Source organism: Gymnoscopelus microlampas (genome assembly GCF_963454915.1).
Source record: "Gymnoscopelus microlampas genome assembly, chromosome: 7".
Classification (NCBI taxonomy): domain Eukaryota; kingdom Metazoa; phylum Chordata; class Actinopteri; order Myctophiformes; family Myctophidae; genus Gymnoscopelus; species Gymnoscopelus microlampas.
This window is the reverse complement of record NC_139944.1, coordinates 4,660,264-4,680,231: the sequence shown is the minus strand read 5'-3', so window position 1 is coordinate 4,680,231 and position 19,968 is coordinate 4,660,264. Positions and strand designations below refer to the sequence as shown.

Sequence of the window (19,968 nt, the reverse complement as noted above, 5' to 3'; positions counted from 1 at the left end):
CCGCTTTAAGCCTTAAATGATTCATATATTGAGTTATTATCACTATCTTAGATGACGCATATAGTAAGCTATCATAACATCACATCACTGTCCTAGATGATTCATACGGTGAGTTATTATAACAACACACCATGCGACTGAATATTGTGTTTGGTCAACTTATCCACATGAAGCAATTCAATATTCAGACGGTGAAGACAAAGCAAAGCAAATGTCTTTTTATGGACTGCAGTGTCAGTGAACGTTTGGCAGACTGTCTACGCTCCTCTGTTTGACATTCAAGTGATGTCACCGTGAGAGCACAGGGAGGCTCTCAGGGCATTGGTACAGAAATAGCTGCAACCTTAGTAAAAATTCAATACGAGCTCCATGCAGATATTGTAGCAACTACAGTGTGCTTTGTCTGAGCACCACTCTACTTATAATAGGAGTGCAGTCCGTCTTTAATAGTGGTGTAAAGTAACTAAGCACATGTACGCAAGTACTGTTCTTAAAGGACAACGTCACCCATTTTCAACCTATCTTCATATAATTGGTCCTAAATGACCAAACCTCATGATGATGTCACTGGTAGGTGAGTTTCTGAACTGTCCACAGCCCTCCTCTGAGACACAGTTACTGTAGTAGACAAAAAGGGTGCCATCTTATAATGAGCATTAGTGAGGACCAATTATATGAAGATAGGTTGAAAATTGGGTGTGGTCCTTTAAAAGAAAATATGATATGATATGATATTAATATAGTTTTGCTCAACAGGATAAGCTGTTGTTTGTGATGTTTTGGGGAAAACATGTGAAAATCCTTTGAAATAATAATAATTAAAATCAAAATGTAGGAAATACAACAAAAAAAAGGGATTTTTATTTGCGAACCATAAAATGGGTCCTCGACCCACTGTTTGGGAAACACAGCTCTAGCGTGGCCTTCTGCCCCTCATCAAATGAACTGCCCGGAGGCCACAGTGACTTCAAATCATTGTTTTATTTGCTGGCCTTGCTGCCCTGGCATGTGACCTTTGTGCCCTCAGAACACCAAAAGGCCAAGTGACCTTGCCCCTACCCATCAGCCATCACAAATCCTACTTCTAGGATTTAGCACTAAAACTGTAGATCTCTGTACAGTTATTCAGACTGGATATTAATCAAGAAATACTTAAGGATACTTACACATCCCAGGCCGTGGTGCAGAGAGCCGATCTAAGGAGGTACAAGAGCAAAAGAATAAAGTTACTACAGAACAGAATACAGCACAATTGTTGTGCAGTATAACAGTACAAACCAAAAGGAAGCAAACATTGCACACGCCGCAGTAAACAGTAAATAAGACTGGGGTGTGATGGTCTCTGTTGTGTCCTTCGTGCAGAATGTTTTGTTTTTTTATCCACTCAGCAAAGTGTAACATCTGCATTCATCTTGCGGAGAATGAAACAGTTTAGAATCCTCTAGACTGGATGTTGTGCTGACTCATCTCTGTAGTAGCTCTGAGGTGGAGCTATAGTGAGATGAATGGAATCAAATGATTCAGAGTAAACGCCGCCGGTTGGAGAGGCAAACAAATAGATTTAAGTTTAACCAGTTTGTGGTAGGGCTGTCATTTTTGAAAATGTAAAAAAAAAGGTTAAAAAAAAAGAACAGTACGCGTTGAGAATTGCGATGCAAAAATGTGATGCGCTCATAAAAAAACATTTAGCTATTTTCAGTTATTTTTGTTTGTTTGTTTTTTTATCTTTTCTAAGTCATTTTGCTCTGTAAAGCACTTTGAGCTGCATTTCATGTCATGAAAGGTGCTATACAAATAAAGTTTATTATTATTAATAGGGGCAAAATATCCATGGACCTCATGGCTGCGGGGCAAATATTGCAAAATGTCAGGTTGCTGCTCAGATCAAGTCATTTCTCATTAAGACTCATCATGTCAGCCAGGTCACGGTGTTAAACTCCTCCAGCATGAAGGTCTGTGCTCATGATGGATTGACTTGCTTCATGCTGCAAGGACGCTCCATCACGTTTAAAGGACTGTCTCATACTGTAACATGTCAACCAGGACAGGAATTTCATGGAGGCCATGATGGCCATGGCCACTGTGGAGCCCCTCAGTTTGGCCTGCTTGCCTCTCAAAAAGACATTGTCTCTGTCGGGTGGAAACCTCATATGTTCAAAAGTGTGACTTTTCGGGATTCAAATTCAAAAACATCAAAAGTAGCAGATCTACAAGCTCGAAACGTGGAGCGAAGCGACGCCTTTCGAGCTTGCAGATCTGCTACTTTTGATGCTTTTGTGTGACGCTGTAGTGAGATCAAGTAGAGCGTGCATTTACGAAAAAACACAAAAATATGGAGATAAGAGGTTTCTGTCCCGACAACAATGATATCTGACCTGAGGTCACAGTGGCCTTGATGGCCCGTCCACACTGTCCCAGCTGATTGTACCGTTTTCTCCTCTGCCTCTGTCCTGTCAATATCTGAATTCTTCCACATCCCCCTCTTCAAAAATAGTCCAGTGACTGATTATTCCAGGGCTTGAGAGTGTATGAACTCTTTCTACAAAGATTGGTCATTAATTATTTTTTTGTGAAAATAAAGTTTTTTTTTTTTCAATTATTTCGCTCATACTATGTATTGAAAAAAAAAAATAGAATAAATTCAATTCATGATTCTGCATAATGAGTGCCTTTACATTTAGCGCTGTAAGTATTTTTATGCAAATCATTTTGTACTGTCCACATTGTGGTATTGATACCCATTTAGACCTGGAAAGATTGTTACGTTACACTTTGTTACAACTTTCAATCCGGGAAAGCATCTGTGTCATTTTAGTATATATCGTTACTGTCGGGCAGAGACCTTGTATCTCTAAGTTTCATATTTGTATGTTTTTTTGTTTGTTAAAGTCCTACTTCATCATACATGAGAGTTGCACAAAAGTAGTGAAAATAGCAGATCTACAAGCACACAGCTCCTCGCGATGTGAGGCGTTGTGTGCTTGTAGATCGGCTATTTTCACTATTTTAAATCGTTTTTAAAATAATTTAAAAAAGGAACGGTTTTGGAAATACAATGTTTCTACATGACCACAACAATATATAGCAACATGATGAAAACATTGTTTTGAATCAAAGATAGACGTTTTTCAGAAATCTCAAAGTATACAATCTGAGGACTTCTTCCACCATTGTTTCACCACAAGGGTCAAAGGTCAGCTCACCGGTTTCTTCCCCACGATGAGTTTCTCTACTTTCTGCACTTGGGACACATGGTCCTCGTTGGTCTTCAGCTCCCGCCTCCGAATCCGCTCGTATATTCCTGTTAACATCTCCCTGGGAATGTCCTCCCCGTCGTCCACACCTGACAGGACAGACAGACAGATAGACAGACAGACAGACAGATCATTACCATAATCTTCGCACTCGCTTTGCGTGGCTCTATTGTTAACAACTTGAACCCTAACGTCCCTATTCTGGGGCAAACATTCGGCGAAAATATCCTGTGAGCACAAGAATAGATTATTTAGCGTAGAGAGGAAAAAAGTAGAGGGCCTAGTACATAACCCTGGGGGATTCCAGTCAGCTAAGTATACAGGGTTTAAGTGGTTTAACAAACTAGGAAATCTATTTAAAAACATGACAATATGTGTAAAATATTCATGGCCCGTCTTCCTTGGCCTACTGACAGAGGGCCGCTGCCTACTACCCACTGGTTTAGTAGCAAGAACAACATTCAGGTACCTCTGAGGTTCTTGACAAAGTATTGGTTTAATACAGGGATCTTCAACGTTTTCAGGCCAAGGACCCCCTAGCTGAGAGAGAGATGAAGCAGGGACCCCCTACTCTATATTGTATAAAATTGTGTTTCAGATTTACTTAGTCTGCTCTTTTTTCCCTCTACACCTATAGCCTCTTATAGATCTGCTATTTTCGGCTAATGTTCCCCTCAGAAAAGGAATTCTAGGGTTCAAGTGGTTAATGTAAAAAAACTAAATCCTATCACACAAAGATTTTGCGGACCCCCTATAGTAGCTCTGAGGACCCCCTGTTGAAGACCCCTGGTTTAGTAACAAGAACAACATTCAGGTACCTCTGAGGTTCTTGACAAAGTATTGGTTTAGTAACAATGACACTCAGGTTAAAAAGTGTGGTATTGGTTTAGAGACGAGAACACACTCAGGTACCTCTCAGGTTCTTGACAAAGTCATCCAGCTTCATCTTCCTCTCCGGCTTGACGTTGGGGCTGTACATGTCCGTGTTGAGGAGGATGATAGCGAATGCCAGGATGAAGATGGTGTCTGGGTTTCTGAACTGCCGCACCACTCCGGGGTTGCAGATGCAGTACCGCTGGCTGCACGCAGGGGGAGAATGGAGATACGGACACACGGTTCATTTTGGAGACTGAGCAAGACCTTCTCAAGCCAGGTGCTATAGTTTCAGAACCCCAGTTAACTTGAGAAACAGAGGGTATGAAGGGGCTGAAATTCTAATCTAAGAAACAAAAACACGAACACATGAAGGTCCTAGTACAGAGCCCCGGGGGACCCCGGTCAAATATGGTTTAAGTGGTTAAAAGAGGGTACACTGGTGTTGTTATCTCTTTGACTAACGCCTGATCAAAGCACATTGTTTCTTTACACTGAAGTGCTTTTTCTGGTTTATTAAATATAAGGGACACAAACAGTGTCCCTGAAAGGGAATTAAAAGCACATTATTTCTGTACAGTGAAGCAGTACTCAAGTATTCAAAAGTGGAAATTACAAAGTACATTTTCAGAAAGTGTCAGAAATGGTCAGACATTTCAGAAATTGTGAAAATAGCAGATCTAACAAGCTCACATTGTGAGCTTGTAGATCGGTCATTTTCACTCTATTTGAAATAGGACTTAAGTAGTTAATTCATTTTTGCGAGTTTTTGTCACAAGAGTCCCTTCCTAGAAATGTAGTGGAGTCAAAAGTACAATATTTCTCTTTGAAATGTAACGTCATCAGCTTGCAATAAACAAAAACAAAAAAAAACAAATAGGGCCTATTAAAAAATGTGCTTAAAGGTATATTTCACTTTCAAACATGTTTGGGGTAATGTTGACGTCTATGGGCTTTTGTGAACACCCCAGACAGTTTTTAAGTTGCTTGATTCAGTATTTAGATAATTTGATATTACAGACACGCCTCCTTCCTATACAAACCCATTGTATTCAAACTCCATTTTAACCATGATAGATTAATTGAAAACACCCTTCCTTGGTTCTGGTGATTGATATCGTCCTTCTAATGTGTGAGGAGACCGTGGTTTTTCAATTACTTTTTCCATTTATTTATTTTTTCCGCAAAATAATTATGAAAAATAAATGAAAAAAAGTGATTAAAAAAATATGTTTTTTTTTCAATTAATGTAACATGGTTAAAATGGAGTTTGAAGTTACAATGGGTTTGTATGGGAAGGAGGCGTGTCTGTTAAAATGAAGATCAAATATCTAAATACTGAATCAAGCAAACTTAAAAACGGTCTGTGGTGCTCACAAAAGCCTGAGTAAACGTTAAAATGACCCCAAACATGTTTGAAAGTGAAATATCCCTTTAAGTGCCAACAGTACTCAAGCAAATGTATTGTCCACCACTACCACTGAAGTGCTTTTTCTAGGTGTGGAGAGGAGACATTCAAAAACTGACACAAACGGTGTCCCAGGCCCTGAAGGGGGACATCATTTCCCAGTACGTTTTGTTTTGGATCAGGACGTGACATTGCCTCATGTGACCCGTATCTTACCTCTAAAAACTGGAGTCTGGTGGTGTTTATAAGGACAAAAAACACCTTTAGGGAGAATAATAACCTTCTCATCACACAGCCAGGGTTTATTTATGGAGCCTTGAAAGAAAATCTATACTGAAAAGAGTCAGTAGAATATAGAAACACTGTAAAAATCTAGTGCTAAAAGCTACAGTAAAGTAACAGTCGCACATCATCACAGTGTAAAGTGCTTTTGTTTTTTGGTATACGTGTGCATGGGTCCTACCTCTAAGCAGTGGTGGAAAGTAACTAAGTACATTTACTTAAGTACAATTTTGAGGTATTTGTACTTTACTCGAGTATTTCCAATTTCCAATACTTTTACTTCTACTCCACTACATTTCAGATCCAAATATTGTACTTTTACTCCACTACATTTATTTGACAACTTTAGTTACTAGTTACTTTTCAGATATAAATTATTACAAGATAAAACATACATTAACCACTTCAGCCCTATTTTATACATAATCTATTTGAAAATAGCCGATCTACAAGCTCACAACGCGTCGCATCGCGACGCGTTGTGAGCTTGTAGATCTGCTATTTTCAAACATTTTAGTACTTTTACTTTTGGTACTTTAAGTACATTTTGATGCCAATACTTTTGCACTTTTACTCAAGTACATTTTGAATTCCGGACTTTTACTTAACAGAGTACTTCTACATTGCAGTATCAGTACTTTTACTCAAGTAAAGCAATTGAGTACTTTTTCCACCACTGCCTCTAAGTATTAATATTATCATAAATAATGTGTAGTGTGTGTAAGGCGCTACATCCGCCTTAACCCCGGATCATTTGTAGTGCTTCCTTTGACCTGTATGACTGAAGCATTTGACACATGGGTCGTGGGAAACAGTGAATTAAAGCATATCAATCGTCACCTGTAGGCCTCGATGAGTCTCTCCACCTTCTGAGCCTCTCCCTGCACCCTGATGTGAGCCTGGAACTTCCTGAGAGCCTCGTCCAGCTCCATGGCTGAGAAGTCCATCTCATCTACTACACAACTGGACACACACAGTACGCACACGCACACACGCACACGCACGTACGCACGCACGCACGCACGCACGCACGCACGCACGCACGCACGCACGCACGCACGCACACACACACACACACACACACACACACACACACACACACACACACACACAGAGGTCAGTATGTCAAATACAACTGCAGAATACAAATCTGCACAGACAAGGTAGTATACACACACCAGGGCCAACATAAACACACACACACACACACACACACACACACACACACACACACACACACGCACATGCATGTGTACACATTACACAGACAAACCACTTTGACCTGTGCAGTCTCTGTGGGGGGCGGCAGTGACTCAGGAGGTAGAGCGGCCACTTGGGAACCGGAAGGTTCCCAGTTCGATCCCAGGCTCCCCCAGAGTTAGTGTCGAAGTGTCCTTGACCAAGACACTGAACCCCTAATTGCACCCGATGAGGTTGGTGCCTTCCATGGTTTCCTCCGCCATCGGTGTATAAATGTGTGTGTGAATGGGTGAATGTTATGCACACTCATTGTAAAGCGCCTTGGAAGAAGGCGCTATATAAATACCATTGTCTCTCACACACAGTTTTGTATTAGTATACTTTCATACAGTCAAGCCATTTTTTTAATTATTATTTCTCCCCAACTGATTCCTCTCCACACACATTCCTGTGTGTTCACCTCACCTGCCAGTGAGGAGCACCCACCGGGAGGACGTAGCACCTCCAAAAAATTACCAACTTCAATTCTGAACAGGTGGGTTTTCAGAGCGGTTTTATATAATTGTAATAATAATAAAACTTTATTTGTATAGCACTTATTTAAACAAAGTTATAAAGTGCTTGAACAATCAAAACAGCAATCAGCAACAATGCAATAAGGAAATAACAGTAATATATTACATTTACAATTTTTGAAGGTAGGGAGGGAGGGGGCGTCTCTGATATGCTTGGTCATGGCTCTACCAATCCCAGACAGGCTTGGTTACGGCTCAGCCAATCCCAGACAGGCTTGGTTACAGGTCTTACAGTAAGAGGCTGTATAGTTGGTGTGAGGTTACTGCAGTGCAGATGAGCTCTCTCACGTGTTCAGGGATTTAAACCACACGGAGCCATTTAAAGCTCTTTACACAGTCTCTCCACATGGAGCCTTTCTCTCCTCTCTATCTCTGCGGTCTGTAGAGCCAGGTGTGCTTCCAATGGAATCACTGACTCACAGCATGGCTCCAACCAGGCAGCGCAGGGTACTTGGTGCCGTTTAGATCACGTAAAGACACTCAGATGTCTCATGACGCGTTGCTTTGTGATTCATTCATTCACTTTCCAATGACTATAAAAATGCTGTGACTTGTCTGTAAACAGAGTCCAAGCATTGTTGCGTATCGGCGTTGTAATGACTCGTTTGAATGGGAGTTCACATACAGCTTTTATGTCATTTTTATTTTTTATTGAAAAAAAAAAATCAAAATTAGTCGTTATGCAAATTAATTTCTCTCCCACCGGGAGGACATAGCGCCTACTATTATTATTATTATGAACTCACTCCAGTACGTCTCTGTTGAATTGCTTCTGCCGGTTGCCCAGGAACTCTCCAATCATCTGCCTGCTCAGACCCTTCCTCTGCAGCAGGAAGTGTGCCACGCCCACGGGCGTGTCCGGAACGAAGTTCCGCTCGATCAGATACTGGACGCCTTTCTCTGGTTTCCTGGATATGAGAGAGAGAGAGAGAGACAGAGAGAGAGAGAGAGAGAGAGAGAGAGAGACAGAGAGAGACAGAGAGAGACAGAGTCATTTGTATAGCACATTTCGACAAAACATTTTCACACTTGGAGCCTTTCAGACCCTGAAGTGAACTCAGACCACGACTCAGCAATTGTACATGTACTATGGGAAGAAGACACGAAAATAACTCTCTGAAGTGAACCGTACTACTACGGTTCTAGTCCGCTTTGTGGTTCTCTTAAAGCACTGTTTCCCAAACAGTGGGCCCGGACCCATGTTTGGGTCGAGGACCAATTTTTATCGCTCACGAGTAAACTCTCTTTTCGTTCCCTATTTAAAAACAATAGGCCTATACTGTACATATATATATAAAAAAAATCACAACATTTCATCAATTAACACATGGGGTGCCAAAACCGTATTTATGCGGTTTTGCAAAAGGTGCAAAAACTTACTCGGAGTGCCAAAACCGTATTAAAACGGTTTTGGTGTCTTTTTGTTTTTTTCCGCACGGGAGGGGCTAGAGCAGCTCTGGCAGTACCCATTGTGATCCTGAGAAGGATAGGCCAGATAGATCACCGGAAACCGAAAACCGGATCCCCATCCACTTCCTGTCTATTTCCTTCTTTAAAACGCCTATATCTCCGAATCTGTTTCCGGTGAGGAAAACCGGTCACGCGCGAACCCCCCCCGTTGTAACTCGCGAGTGAAATGTTATCGTTCCAGGATATAGCCAGGGTCATCGCGCTACATGAATGGATGCTTTTTTTAACGTGGATTTGCTCGTCGTGGAGTCTAGAGCTTTAAACAGCAATGGGGAGAATGCTGGCACCCACGGTAAGTTGTTATGAAAAAAATCAGGCACCCAATGTGTTAAAAACAATTCCAAAAGTATCTTTTTTAAGAAGTAGTGAAAATAGCCCATTTTTGTTATATAATTGGTCCTCACCAACGCTCATTATAATAATGTCTAATATAATTTTGTCTACTCACTCTGTGCTTAGACAGGAGGTGTGGACACGTCAGGAACCCACCCACCAGTGACAAGAACTTAAAGTATACTATGTTAGCTCCATTGATCCAAGTTGGAACACAATCGATCGATTGACCATTAAAATAGACATGCTCTGGAAATGCGCACGGGGGGGTCTCTGGTCCAGATAGGTGAGCCACGAAAGCTTTTGAAATGTTCAAGTGATCCCGATCCCATGCCTTTATCTCCTCTATCTCCTCTAGACTGGACTACTGCAATGCACTCTTCATTGGGATTCCTGGCAAGAGTATTTCAGAAGCTGCAACATCCAGAACAGCGCTGCCAGGAGGATCCTAATGAGAGTCCGTAAAGCACGATCACACATAACACCCATCCTATTCTCATAGCACTGCCTCCCCGTTTCAGCCAGGATCACTCATACAGCAATCTGGGAACCCGTCGCCAAATGAAAAGGAAAAACAGCGCCCTCTGCTGTTTTTTACTATCTCACTTGGCTCTGGGAGGAAGTCGACGTAGCACCCGTGCGCAAGGAAACCGGGGTTTTGGTCTGCCTTCAGCCTTTCACTTCCGGTGGTGCGACTATGTTTTCATTCCCACTAACAATATTTCTACACGGAACACTAACACCACTTCTCCCAGAGAACATGGATCGTTTTGGTTATAAGCCCACTTGTTTCTATGATGAAAGAGCAAGTTAAAATGTGAATACCTTTCCGTGGTTTTGTCTGCTCCAAGGACGCTATTGTTAAATGAGTTTTGGTTTGTTTCTAGTGGGGAAGGATCGGCAGACACGTAAATCCCGCCCACTACATTTGATTGGGTAAGGCGCGGCCTGCTTCCTGATCTGAAGGCACGCCCACTTGTAGGCCAGTGCGTACACGTTATGACGAACCCCCCCCCCCCCCCCCCCCCCCCCCCCGACAGATTGAAACGCAGAGCAGAATCTGTTCTTGAGAGATTACTCATACAGTACCCGCATAACCGGACAGTGGCGGAAAAAGTACTAATTTTTTTAACTTAAGTAAAAGTATCAATACTGCAATGTAGAAATACTCTGTTACAAGTAGTAAGTCCGGAATTCTAAATTTACTTGAGTAAAAGTACACAAGTATTGGTATCAAAATGTACTTAAAGTACCAAAAGTAAAAGCACTCATTATGTAGAATGTCCCATTTACACAAGTTTTCAAATGTATAAAATATATACAAATCATTGGAAAATAGCAGATCTACAAGCTCACAATGCGTTGCAAAGTGACGCATTGTGAGCTTGTCGATTGGCTATTTTCAAAAAGCCAAAGTTTAAATAGGGCTGAAGTGGCTGATGTAGTACAATATTTGTCTCTGAAATGTAATGGAGTAGAAGTAAAAGTATATCAATTTGGACACACTCTAGTAAAGTAAAAGTACCTCAAAATTGTACGCAAGTAAAGTACTTGAGTAAATGTACTTAGTTACTTTCCACCACTGTAAACGGACATGCCCCTCCCTACCTACAGAAACTAATTAAGCCTCCACAAACCTCCACCTCGGCACCCTCAGATCTGCAAACAGCTGCCTGTCCCCAGTATCAAGCTACGCACTATGGGGGGCCGGGTCTTCTGCTCGGCAGCACCGAAAAAAACTCTTTTATTCGGAAGGCCTTTTCGTGTTAAATTGTTGTGTAACCACTGTCAGCAATATCCTTTTGAACATGTTTAAACCCTGCTTTTAACCTTCTGTGATTGACTATAATTATGTTTTAAGCATGTAGCACTCTGGGATTCCCTGTGAATGAAAAGTGCAATACAAATCAAATGTATTATTATTATCATAATAAAATGACAACGCTGACAATGTGAACTCTAAAGCGACTCGGGCCAACTTTTCAGTTGGTCCACTTCTTGGCCCACTTGAAGAGGACTTCGGTTCATTTAAAAATGATAATAAGATATTATGTGAAAAGACCCAAGGCACAGTGCAAAATAACATTAAGACCTGAAGAAGCATCTGTGTCACATTTTGATTTGAGCTAAGAAGCATTATTTTACACTTTGGCTATTCAAAAATAGCAGATATACAAGCTCATAGCGCGGCACCGAGTGCCGCGCTATGAGCTTGTAGAGCTTGTAGAGCTTGTAGATATTTTTGAAAAATCGTGAAAATGTGTGAAAATCTTTGAATATATATTATTTTAAAGCGAACATTTTTAACTCAAATCTTTGCTTCTGGGGGTCCCTGGAACAAAATATTTTGAGATGGGGGTCGACGGCCAAATACATATCATTTTGGGGGTCCTTGACATGAAAATGTTTGAGAACCACTGATATAGAAACAAACGTTTTTCAGAATACTGTTAGGATTTAGAAGACATTAGTAAGAATCGGCCTCAGGTCTTAAAGGGTTAAAGGACATTTGAAAAAAAGACAATAGTTTAAAAAGAGTAATAATGGTTCAGAAATCTCCATAAAAGGCAGCACTAAACAGAACGTTGTTTTAGCTTTGATTGTAAAAAGGAGTGAGGGAGAGAGAGGACTCAAAACACCTGATCCAAATCTGTGATAATCCCACTGCACCTCGGCTGCTGGCCAAATGTGGGTCAGCTCAACTGAGGGTCAGGATTTGGGTAAAGGAGGGAGGGAGAGAGAGATGGTGGAATGGGAAGAGGATGGAGAGAGGTAGAGAGAGATGGTGGAATTGTAACTTTCCAAGCTTACAACACCTCACACTGCGAGGCGTTGTGAGCTTGATTGGCTATTTTCACAATGCTCTCCTCATTCAGACATAATATTTGACAATTTGGTCAATTTGGTATTAAAAAGGTCTTCTGTAAAATGGTAACTTTCCAAACTTTCCAAATGTTTTTTTTTGTTTACTGTTGAGTGAGAAAACAATGTTGCACATTGAAGGGATAGTTCCCCCTAAAAAAATACTTTTTTTTATATCAATTAGTCACCCCATGGAGACTTGAATTCATGGTTATTTTTTTGTTTTTGTCGCATTCCTAAGCCAATAATTTGATGACAGTTTTTTTTTTGGGTGAACTATCCCTTTAAGCTAATGATCTGAACCCCAAAAATTATTTGGCGACCCCCCTGGGGGTCCCGACCCACAGTTTGAGAACCGGCGCTCTGGCTCATACTGTATACGTACTTGTTGAAGAGGTTGAGGCCGATGCGGTAGTGCCTCTTGCGGATGATGTCGTGGCTGAAGGCCGGCGAGTCCCAGCTGTTGCGCGTCTCCTTGTGGTAGGTCTGCTTGCTGAGCGCGTGCTCGCGCAGGCTGTCCCGCGACGACGACTCGGAGCTGCAGTTGATGGTGTCGTTGGAGTTGGACGTGCTGTTGACGCTGTCGTTGTCCCCGTCCGAGAAGTCCGACTCCGACTTGCTCTGCCGGTTGGCCCCCGTGCCGTTGAGCGCCAGGTGGCCGGCCTCCAGCTGGCCCCCCGCCCCCTGGGGCCGCGGGTGGTGGGCGTGGGGGTGCTGGTGGCTGTGGCCCCCCTCTTCCCTGGACGGAGGCCTGGAACAACGAGTACACCATCACCCGATCGCAATTAGATTAATCGCGATTATTTTTTTGCATAACCGTTGGCGTTGTGATTTATATAAATGAATCTGTTGAACAATTGAAAGAAAATTGCTGAAGTGGCCGATCTACAAGCTCACAACACATTGCGAGGCGACGGGATATTTATGATTTTAATAGTGGCAAGACCTCCTGCTTCAATAGACATACATTACATGCATTATGAGTTACTATGATTTTAAAGGGATAGTTCACCCCCAAAAAGAAAATGTTCCTATCGATTAGTCACCCCATGGACACTTGAATTCATGGATATTTTTTTGTTTTTGTCACATTCTCAAGCCAATAATTTGATGACCGGCAGCGGTTCCGGTACACAAAGAGTCTCCTTTGTGTCTCCTACCGGAACCGTTGTCTACCGGTCCGCTGGTCATCAAATTATTGGCTTAGGAATGCGACAAAAACAAAAAAAATATCCATGAATTCAAGTCTCCATGAGGTGACTAATCGATAGAACAAAAGTCAGTTTAACTATCCCTTGAATAGTGGCGAGACGTCCTACTTCAATAGACATACATGCAAATTTTTTTCCCGGCATCTTGGAAACTTTATTATGCCAGATGGACTTCTGAGATTGTGCCCTGTTCTAGATTGCACTAAAACCTCCTGCAGGGACCTCCAGCTTCAATAGACATAAATTCGTTATGAATTATGATGATTGTCTCTACGTTTATATATCTATGGTAGGGTTGGGATCCGGAACCGGAGGAACCGGAGTCGGTTCCATCACATTTGGAACGTTTCCGGAACCGGTTTTATCGCCACGTCTGATATACAATTACAATACCAGTGGTTCTCAAACTTTATAATTTAAAAGGACCACCATTACTCTGAGTGTGTAGAAATGGAACCGAAAGGACCCTACGGGTCTATTCGGTTCCATTTGTACACATTTGTACAGTTACAGACCTGTATAAAGGCCGGTACACACCAACGTAACAAAACCGTTTTACAGGCCGTTGCACCGTTGTACTGGTGCCATTTGGGGATAATGGTAGCAAGTAGTTGCAAGGAGTTACTTTGGTGTGGACTGGCCTTAAGGGTCCATTATTTGGAACCCCTCCAAGTAACGTCCCTTCCCTGTACCTGACTTTGAGAACCAGTGAGGTGTATAGGAATATATAAAAATCGTTATAGGGAAACGTTAAGGAATCGGACCGTTAAAGTTGTAGTTCACCCAAAAAAAATCTATCAATAACACACCCCATGAAGCCTTGAATTCATGGAGTTTTTTTTTTTTTTTTTTCATTCCTAAGCCAATAATTTGATGACCGGCGGAGTCTCCTATTGAAAGAAGACCCGGGCATCAAATTATTGGCTCAGGAGTGCGAAAAAAAAAAAAAAATCAATAATACAAAAATATATGAATTCAAGACTTCATGGGGTGTGTAATTGATAGATTTTTTGTGGGGTGAACTAGGACTCCTTTAAGAGGGAATTGTTAAGCAACCGCAATCGTTCAAATCCCAAAGGCTCCTAACCCTAATCTACTCTATGTGGTCCTACCTGGAAGGCGGGCCCCGGGGCGGCAGGGCGTGGCTGACGTGCTTGGGCGGGCTGCTCTGGTGGTTGCTGTGGCTCCTCTCGTAGGCGTTCTGTCTCTTCACGGAGCTGCGGTCCGAGCGGTCGCTCAGCTCCACGGAGCTGTCGCTGGGCGGCTCGATGGTCAGCAGCGGGAGGTGTTCCACGCGCAGACGCTGCTCCTGGCGCCGCTCCTGGCGCTCCAGAGAGGGCGTGCTGCGGCAGCTGGTGTCCGTGTCGCCGCCCTTGTCGTCCTTGTGCGCCGTCGACCAGTAGTCCTGCTGGGAGTTGAGCGAGCGCGGCCGCACGTCCGACTCCGTGCTGGACGGCCGGTCCAGGGAGCGGTGGGACAGCGTGCTGGACGGCCGGTCCAGCGACTGATGCGACAGCGGCAGGGGAGGCGAGAGCTCCTCCTCGTCGATGTAGAGGGTGACGTCGCTGTAGGAGGCCCTCATCTCGTCCAGCTTGTCGTGCGGGGATTTGACCTGGTGGATGCAGGGATTGATTGATTGATTGATTGATTGAATGATTGATTGATTGATTGCTTTATTAACACATTGCAGTAACAGTACAGAAAGTACTGTTACTACAAGCAATGCTAAAAGCATAACACAAAAACATATTCAATTGATCATCAGGACATACAAGACATACAATACACAATACAAATCCTCGTCAATAGCAGAAGCAATAAAAGGTATATCAAACATAGCAGATCTACAAGCTCACAACGCGTCCGCGACGCGCTGTGAGCTTGTAGATCGGTTATTTTCGGTAAAGAGGTTTGGTGTAGAGGGAAAAAAGGGCAGACCAATTACCGAGCAAAAGGTCAAGTTTACAAAGTATTGAGGGTGTGTAAGTCATTAAGTGTCTGAAAACACATATTTAACATGAATACAATATGTAGTGGGGGTCCCTGCTTCATCTCTCTCTCAGCTAAGGGATCCTTGGCCTGAAAAACGTTGAAGACCCCCGTCATAAGCAATATTTAGATGTCTACGTTATACATTGCATCCCCTACCTGGTAGCTGACAATGTCCCTCTCCGCGTCCTGACGCCCTCTAGTGGTGGTGGCGTGCTCGGGCAGGCCGTCCTCGCCGTGCAGGCTGCGGCAGTTCAGGGCGTCGTCGATGGACTCCGCCAGAGACTTGACCTGCCTGGAGAAGGCGTCCTCCAGCTCCGTGATGGCGTCCGTGAAGTCGGCCTGCGCCGCGGCGCCGGCGGGGGATTTGGCGGCCGGGACCACGCCCATGTTGTCCCCTCCCCCTGCCCCGCACTCGGAGCGGACCAGCGCGGCGCCCAGTTTGCCGCCGTTGTCGGTCAGCGACACTTGCTTTCCCTCGAAGTAGGAGCTGTGGACTTTCTCGGGCCCTTCGAAGGAGAACTGCATCCTCATGTTGGACAGCACGATGCGTCGGGACATGCGGTTCTCCGACATGGAGCTCCGCAGGCGCTCAAAGTTCTTGTTCATCTGGTACTGGCGGAAGGCTGTCTGGATGGTGCGCGCTGCATGCCGGGTTATGAAGCGCCCTCCGTATTTTCGTTCCAGCATCTCCACCTGGTGTTTTAGAGAGACAACGTTTAACGTCCTGAGTGGATGTGTGAGGTATAATGCGCGTATGAGTCAGCGTTAATTTCGACGGCTAAAACTATGACTAAAAATGTTCGTTGGCTACCTTTTTTCACAGAAAACTAAAAAAAGAAGAAAAAAAGGCTATGATGACTACATATAATGACAATTTTGTCAACAAATAATAGACTAAAATGTTAGGGAAGGACTAGTGGAGAAGAGACTCAGTAGAACTAAGACAAGTAATTGTATGCTTAGCTACGTGCGGCGTGGGTGTCATCCTCCAAGATTTTGTTGACTAAATATTTAGTCAAGTAAAAGTAGACTCAAACTTAAACATTTCAGGCAACTTAAGTATGACAAGAACTAAATGGATTATTTTTTTCAAAAGACTGACAAAAACGAAATCAATATTTTCTGTCAAAATTAACACTGGGTATAAATCAGTTGAGTCATACGCTGATGAAGGCCGAATGGGCGAAACGTGTGAACAAGTTGTCTGACTGCTGCTGCGGGTCATTACATATGAAGAGACATTCTGTTTGTGAGTGAGGTTGTTCTTTTGCTGAAGACTGAAAAAAATGTGTATGGCCAAGTTCTAATGTGTAATTTCCTAACCAATTAACACAATATGTAAAATGATGACGTTTTAGTAATATTCCGTGTTTTAGATACAGACTACTGCCTTTACTGCTGAATCATCGCTGTCATTTAAATTAATCTACTCTCTAATGTTAATCAATCAATCCAGAATGTAATAAGCCATCCATAGACATGAAAGCAGCGCATTATAGTCAATCACCATTACAGTCAGCCGGTGCCATCTGGTTTAGATTAAGTACTTTATCTTTTCAAAACGTCATGTCTAATTTATAATGCTTCGACTGTCTTACAGAGCATTATCTTAAAGCTACCCATTTCTAGAGAATAGTCCCACTTTGTAATGCCAAACATCTGCCTCTTTTTACGAGTGAAATAAAAGTTGATGTCCCAGTTTGTTACGGGGCCAGAGCTCTGCTCTGGACACGTATTGTTATTCGCATTATTCTGTCACTTCTTCTTCTTCTGCCACTTTTCGCAGTTCTGGCTGAACCGCGCTGTCGCTTTTTACGAAACTCGGCCATATGGTAGATGGTCATGAAAAACGATCAAAAAATAATTCTCACAATCTTTCGTCCAAAGGTGGCGCTATAGCACTCAATTGAAAATGCCAACTTTGACCAGGTACAACTCATGCCCTGTTTGACCTACAGCCATGAAACTTGGATACACATATGCGTCTCCTCATGCTGAACAACTTTCACCCTCTGACTTTTGACCTCTGACCTTTAGATCTCCCACCATTTTGAATTATATGAAAAACAGTCATTGGCTCCTAACTTCTGCATTTTTTCACTTATGGAAAATCCGTTGGAAATTTTTGTAGGCAGTGGTCCAAGGTTCAAGTGCTAAACGTTTCGTGCAGATTGCTCAAAAATCCCAGGAGGAGATAGATTTTAACTATTACAGTTTAAAGAAAATTATTCATCTGTGCCTAAAACATACATGCAGACTCACATTTCTTTGAAACTTTGCAGAAATGTACAGGGTCATTCCAAATATCACTGAAACCAATCTTACTCCAATTGGCCAAAAGGGGGCGCTATAGCAATTTTTTGAAAAGGCAGACTTTAAACAGGCATAAGTCATGCCTCGTTTGGCCGAAAGTCGTGAAACTTGCTTACACATGTGCCTTGACTCATGAGGAACACACGTATCGATTTGACCATTAAGCTCTGCCCTTAGATTTTCCGCAATTTTGAGCAGTTTGAAAAATACTTGTTTTTGCCAGTTCTGGCTTAACCGTGCATACGCTTTTTACGAAACTCGGCCATATGGTAGATGCTCATGAAAAACTACCAAGAAATAATTCTCACACTCATTCGTCAAAGGGTGGCGCTATAGCACTCAATTGAAAGTGCCAACTTTGAACAGGTACAACTCATGCCCTGTTTGACCTACAACCATGAAACTTTGATACACACATGCGTCTCTTCATGCCTGACAACTTTCGTGGTCTGACTTTTGACCTCTGACCTTTAGATCTCCCACCATTTTGAATTATATGAAAAACAGTCATTGGCTCCTAACTTCTGCATTTTTTCACTTATGGAAAATCCGTTGGAAATGTTTGTAGGCAGAGGTCCAAAGTTCAAGTGGTAAACGTTTCGTGCAGATTGCTCAAAAATCCCAGGAGGAGATAGATTTTAACTATTACAGTTTTATGAAAATTATTCATCTGTGCCTAAAACATACATGCAGACTCACATTTCTTTGAAACTTTGCAGAAATGTACAGGGTCATTCCAAATATCACTGAAACCAATCTTACTCCAATTGGCCAAAAGGGGGCGCTATAGCAATTTTTTGAAAATGCAGACTTTAAACAGGCATAAGTCATGCCTCGTTTGGCCGAAAGTCGTGAAACTTGCTTACACATGTGCCTTGACTCATGAGGAACACACGTATCGATTTGACCATTAAGCTCCGCCCTTAGATTGTCCGCAATTTTGAACAGTTTGAAAAACACTTAAACCCAGGATTTTTCAGCTATTTGCGTGAAACTGTATCATCTGTGTGATCTCCTTTTTCACAGTTACTTGTCTGTTGGGCCAATGGCGTCTCCCTTAAATGAATGCCTCACAATCTCAAGGTCGCCAGTTCAAGCCTCACTTGATGTAGACTTAATTTAAGTTGAATTGCAAACAACATGATTGTATCAATGAATACATGTGCAAATGGTAAAGATAACCTGAAATGCTTATTTGAGAGTACTTTTTTTACGTATGACATACTTCATTCTGAAAATAGCTGATCTACAATCTCACAACTTTTCATGGTTTGTGAGCTTGTAGATCGGCTACTTTCACTAGTTTTGGTTCTGAAGAGATGTACAATTTCTTCATTGGTAAATGGCTTGTGAACGAGTGATCTTAGTGTTAGTGAAACAGGGGCTTGGTTCATGAAAGAAGGCAAGAGTTTATGATCTTCAACAGACAATATCAGCCTGGACAAAGCTATAGCACTATAGGTAGTGTTGCAGCCTATTAGTCTGAAGGTTGAGAGTTCGAATCCTGTTAATGGCAGTAGGTTGAGATGTCCAATCAAACCATTATGTTTCCATCTCTCTCTCTCATCAATCTATTGTTTCCATGTCACTCTCTCTCTCTTCAATCTATTCCGTTTCCATGTCTCTCTCTCTCTCTCTATTCACTGGCCCCGTATTATCGCTGCTTGCAGCTATATTTTGTTTTTGTTTTTGGGGGGCCGGTTTATGGCCAGACCTGGCATGAATCAACAATGCACAGCAGCCATATTGGGAAGAATTTGGGCCTCTTCTTACTTCCTTCACAGGTGTTACCAATGATACTAATGAAGGCTCTGTTCCATTCTGGTCAGGGTGCTGATATTGTGCATGGTGGCTCACTAGAAACACTCCCAAATGGCCCCTTATGGTGGGTGTGTAACTCTGAGCGTGTACAAATGGAACCAAATGGACCCGTAAGGGTCCATTTGGTTCCATTTGTACACTCTCAGAGTTATGGGGGTCCTTGAAAATAAGACAACCACTATGCCACACTAAATGGAACAGAGCCTTAATTAGCATCATTGGTAACACCTGCAAAGGAAGTAAGGAAGGGGCCCAATTCATTCCCAATATGGCTGCTGTGCATAGAGCCTATTTGACGTTGTTTACAACCATTCAAAGAATACAATTCATTAAGGTGTATGTATGCATTATACTTGACAGATTTGGGTCTAAGG

General features: G+C 42.5%; 1 protein-coding gene across 1 annotated transcript in view; it reads right to left on the bottom strand.

Moving 5' to 3' along the window:
* Positions 1-19,968, bottom strand: part of iqsec1b (IQ motif and Sec7 domain ArfGEF 1b) — a 30,570-nt gene that overhangs the window by 9,304 nt on the left and 1,298 nt on the right. The window contains exons 2-9 of the mRNA XM_084063488.1: positions 15,617-16,153; positions 14,581-15,080; positions 12,643-13,008; positions 8,339-8,500; positions 6,658-6,780; positions 4,167-4,333; positions 3,204-3,343; positions 1,167-1,196 (exon numbers count right to left, since the gene is read on the bottom strand). Of these exons, the coding sequence (XP_083919614.1) occupies positions 1,167-1,196; positions 3,204-3,343; positions 4,167-4,333; positions 6,658-6,780; positions 8,339-8,500; positions 12,643-13,008; positions 14,581-15,080; positions 15,617-16,147 (2,019 nt within the window). The 5' untranslated portion in view covers positions 16,148-16,153. The remainder of the gene's footprint in view (positions 1-1,166; positions 1,197-3,203; positions 3,344-4,166; positions 4,334-6,657; positions 6,781-8,338; positions 8,501-12,642; positions 13,009-14,580; positions 15,081-15,616; positions 16,154-19,968) is intronic.